Source organism: Bidens hawaiensis, unplaced genomic scaffold (genome assembly GCF_021521415.1).
Source record: "Bidens hawaiensis isolate Kalapana, Puna unplaced genomic scaffold, B.hawaiensis_p1.1 tig00006693_1, whole genome shotgun sequence".
In the NCBI taxonomy this organism is placed as follows: domain Eukaryota; kingdom Viridiplantae; phylum Streptophyta; class Magnoliopsida; order Asterales; family Asteraceae; genus Bidens; species Bidens hawaiensis.
The window spans coordinates 943,463-947,208 of NW_027491455.1; the positions used below are offsets into that span (position 1 = coordinate 943,463).

The 3,746-nt window shown below is 36.0% G+C and overlaps 1 protein-coding gene across 1 annotated transcript; it reads left to right on the forward strand.

The window, feature by feature from the left end:
• Nucleotides 1–2,755: 2,755 nt before the first annotated feature.
• On the forward strand, nucleotides 2,756–3,304 carry LOC143633357 (uncharacterized). The gene is made up of 2 exons (XM_077101675.1): nucleotides 2,756–2,917; nucleotides 3,071–3,304. Exons 1-2 carry the CDS (start codon nucleotides 2,756–2,758, stop codon nucleotides 3,302–3,304), a joined length of 396 nt encoding a protein of 131 aa, XP_076957790.1.
• The last annotated feature ends 442 nt before the right edge of the window (nucleotides 3,305–3,746 follow it).

Here is a 3,746-nt window from a genome sequence, read left to right on the forward strand (position 1 = left end):
TGAAGAAAAGGAGGTCATAATATATGTGATGTTAGGGACCAGACCCTTATAATATCTATGATGTTAGGGACCAGACCCTTACAATATCTGTGATGTTTAAGATAGAATAGTTTATGGTATATCATAGGGTTTTATGGAAGAAAGTATGTAAGTACGTATGCGTGTATGTAAAGTATGTTTGAAAGAAATAATAGTATGTACGTTACGAATACGTATCTTCGGACACGTATGAGTAAGGTTATGAATGTAATGTATGTTAATTGATTTACTAGAACTCACTCAGCGTAGCTGACTTTTAGTATGCACGCAGGTAAATAGATTGAAGGAGCTAGCTTGAGGATGGCACGTGGCAGGGACCGGAAGACTGGCATCTTGGGAAGAAACGCTATGGATTGTTATGTTATGTTTTAAGACAAGTTAACTTTTTTTAAAACAAGATTCGATGTCTTGTAATGTAATGCATGAAGTTTTACTTATTCTGCGAAAGTTTTAATTAACTCTGATTTTAGAACTGTGTTTATGAGTAAATCCAACACCAATGTAGGGCTCCTGGGATCGGGGCCTTACAAAACGCTTATAAACTGAAATTGAGCAATGAAATCACATCAAATCATCTCACAAACATCAATCAATCAACAATCTATCATCAATTTCACCAAACTTTCATTAAGAACATCGAATAAAAACGAGTTCAACCTAAAACGAACCGAAAATAGTAGATCTGGACGAAACTGAACAAATAAACGTGTAATCGATGTTGAATCTCTGAACTAATCATCTACTTAATCATCAATTCACATAAGTCATCTTCAAATCATCAAACTTCATCCAAATCCATGTAAAAACACACAAAACTTCAACAAACTTCAAAGTTTAACGGCCATGGCGAATTCAAGAGCGAATTGAATCAAATCAGCGGTTAGTCTGAACGATTCGGTAACCCGCTCTGATACCAACTGACAAGTCCCGAGCCCCGGTGCGAAAGCGTGAATAGTCGGTATTAACGGAGGAGCTCGGATATGAGCTAGGATCGAATCAACAACATGTATTCACTCTTGAAAAATCTATGGACGGATGTGGAGAGTTCGATTCGATTAACAATCAATAATAGGATGAACAATTGTAATCAAAACACATATAGATAGATGTAGTATGATTTCATTAACCAAAAGATTGTCACAAAGAACACTCGTACATGCATACATACATACATACATAATCATAAACGCTCGGTCACTCGGGGAGAGCTCTTCCCGGGGGGACTCTCAATACATCAAAATATCACACACAATGAAACACATGACCTAATCGTCTATTTATAGTAGGCTTGTGCCTTGGTCTTCACTCCATCCGCCTCTTAGATAAGACCAAACAAATAATATATAAATAATAATTCACCCGAAACGTCTTCAATTACTCGTCATTTTCCTTTGTCGACTTACATTTAATATTTATTATAAACGAATAACGATTCGATGCGTCGTTCTAACATAAAAAACCAAACATTGAAAGTTTTGCAGGTTGATTTAATGGCGAGGAAGTACCACATTGTGGTAAGATTGATTTTGGAGAGGAAGACAATGTGGAAGAATCAAGCAAGGATGAAGATTCAAATGAAAAGATGGTTGATGGAAATGTTGAAGACATGATTGATGAAGAGTCTAAAATTTCAAATGAAGAACCAACCGATCATGCATTCATGGCAAACGTGGTAACTCTAAACTCAAATTTATGTGAAAAATGTGAATTGCCTTGTGATGAGTGTGATTTTAAAACTCTTGAAATTAAAGAGTTGAAAAGGCATTATGACAAATCATTGTTAGATCTTAACATTGTTAATGAGGCATATATGAAACTTCAAATGTGTGAAAAGAATTTATGGGAAAAGATTTTACAAGATCAAAAGACTATTTCAATGTTAAAACATACGGTTGAGGAGAAACAAATTGCCATCAACAGACATATAGATGAGAATGCAACTCTCAAGCTTGTGTTACAAACACTCAAGATTGAAACTAAGAGAGTCAATTTAAAGCTTGTAAGCTATGATGCATCATCTTGTGTTCTCGATCACATTATGCCTAAGAGTTCATCAAAATCTAAGGACAATGTGAATGAGAACATAGCATCTAGTGAGGATTATCATGCAGTGCATCCACCTATGTGGAATGCTTATATTCCCAAGAAACCAAAAGGTTTTAAAAAGGCATTAAATGTGGAAATTAAATCTCCATTACATGATACCTCAAAGTCTAAAGATGATGATTATGTTACCTTTGAAAAGGTTGAAAATGAAAGTTCTGGCTGTGATATGTCAACTGGAATTAAAGTGGCAGAGTCGGTTTTGACTGAGGAAAAGGTTGAGGATCATGGGTTGGGAAAAGAAAAGGGTGTTGAATCGAAAAGATTTGCTAAAATAAGTTTTTATAACAAGAAATCTCATCGAATCAAACCAACACAAGTGAAAAAGATTGTGTTTGTTCAAGGTAAGACATCTGAGTCTGAAAAAGAAGTTGTCTTTAGAAATCAGTCGAATAAAGAGTTTTATCGTCAAAAAGCCTAACTTGATAAGGTTGAAATGACATCTCAAATCAATAAATTTATTGATCAAAGACGTTTTAATTGTAATGAAGTTGGGCCCATGTTTTACGCTTGTCCCAATTGATTCAAACATGATCACGTTCCGTCTCAAAAGACTGTTAGCAAGAAACCAGGTCTTGGATTTGTGAACAAACCAGTTTATGTTCCCGAACCTATGAAAATTCTAAAACGTGGTGAATCAGTAAAATGTGAGGTGATTAAAAATGATATTTCCAAGACTTCACAAACCACTTTTTACAACAAGAAACAACCTGTAGGTCAGAATTGGGTGGCCAAAACTGTGTCAAAGCCTCCAATAATTGTTGAAGAACAAAAAGTAAAAACTGAGTCACTTGTAACAAGTAACGATTTATTATCAAGTGAATCTGATTTTAAAGATGTTAGGTTGTTATACAAGAATTTTAAACAACCCAAGACCAAGAAGGCTTGGGTTTCCTTGTTTCACTAAACCTATTTTCTGTGTGTGCAGGGGCTTCCAAGATCCCACGATTCAAGTTGGATTATGTATAGTGGAACCTCTAGGCACATGACGGCTACTCTCCACTTGCTTAAAGATGTCAAATCTATTCGAGGAGGGTATGTTGGGTTTGCGGGAAATCAAGGTGGTCAGATTGTTGGAGAAGGCACGTTGACAAATGGGAAAGTCATATTTGATAAAGTCAACTACATTTCGGAGTTGGCGATTAATCTTCTCAGCATATAACAAATTTGTGATAAGAGTTTCTATACACATTTCACAGACAAGGCGTGCCTAATTTTGAAACCTGGTTTCAAAATACCTGATGACTGTGTGTTAATGCGTGCTCCTCGAGAGAATGATCTTTATGTTCTTAACATGAGTACTGCTTCAACATCTTCAGAGTCTGCTCAATGTTTCATTTCAAGGCCATCTGAATGGCAGTCTGTGTTATGGCATTGTAGAATGGGTCATATTAGTGTGAGAAAGATGAAACACTTGGTTCATAATAATTTGGTCGAGGGGGTGAACTTGAGAAGTTTTCAACTGAATAATGAATGCTTGGATTGCAAGAAGGGAAACAAACGAAGAAACTTCATCCAAGGAAGCTTGTTAATTCCATTAGCTTACCCTTCGAACGTCTACACATGGATCTTTCAGAAGTATCACGGGGGAACTCTACTGTCGT

Bases quoted from the DNA above. Each gene is read 5' to 3' on its own strand.
- LOC143633357 (XM_077101675.1), top strand. From the start codon at position 2,756: ATGAAAATTCTAAAACGTGGTGAATCAGTAAAATGTGAGGTGATTAAA. The intron at 2,918-3,070 runs GTAAAAACTGAG...CTGTGTGTGCAG, and splicing joins TAATTGTTGAAGAACAAAAA to GGGCTTCCAAGATCCCACGA.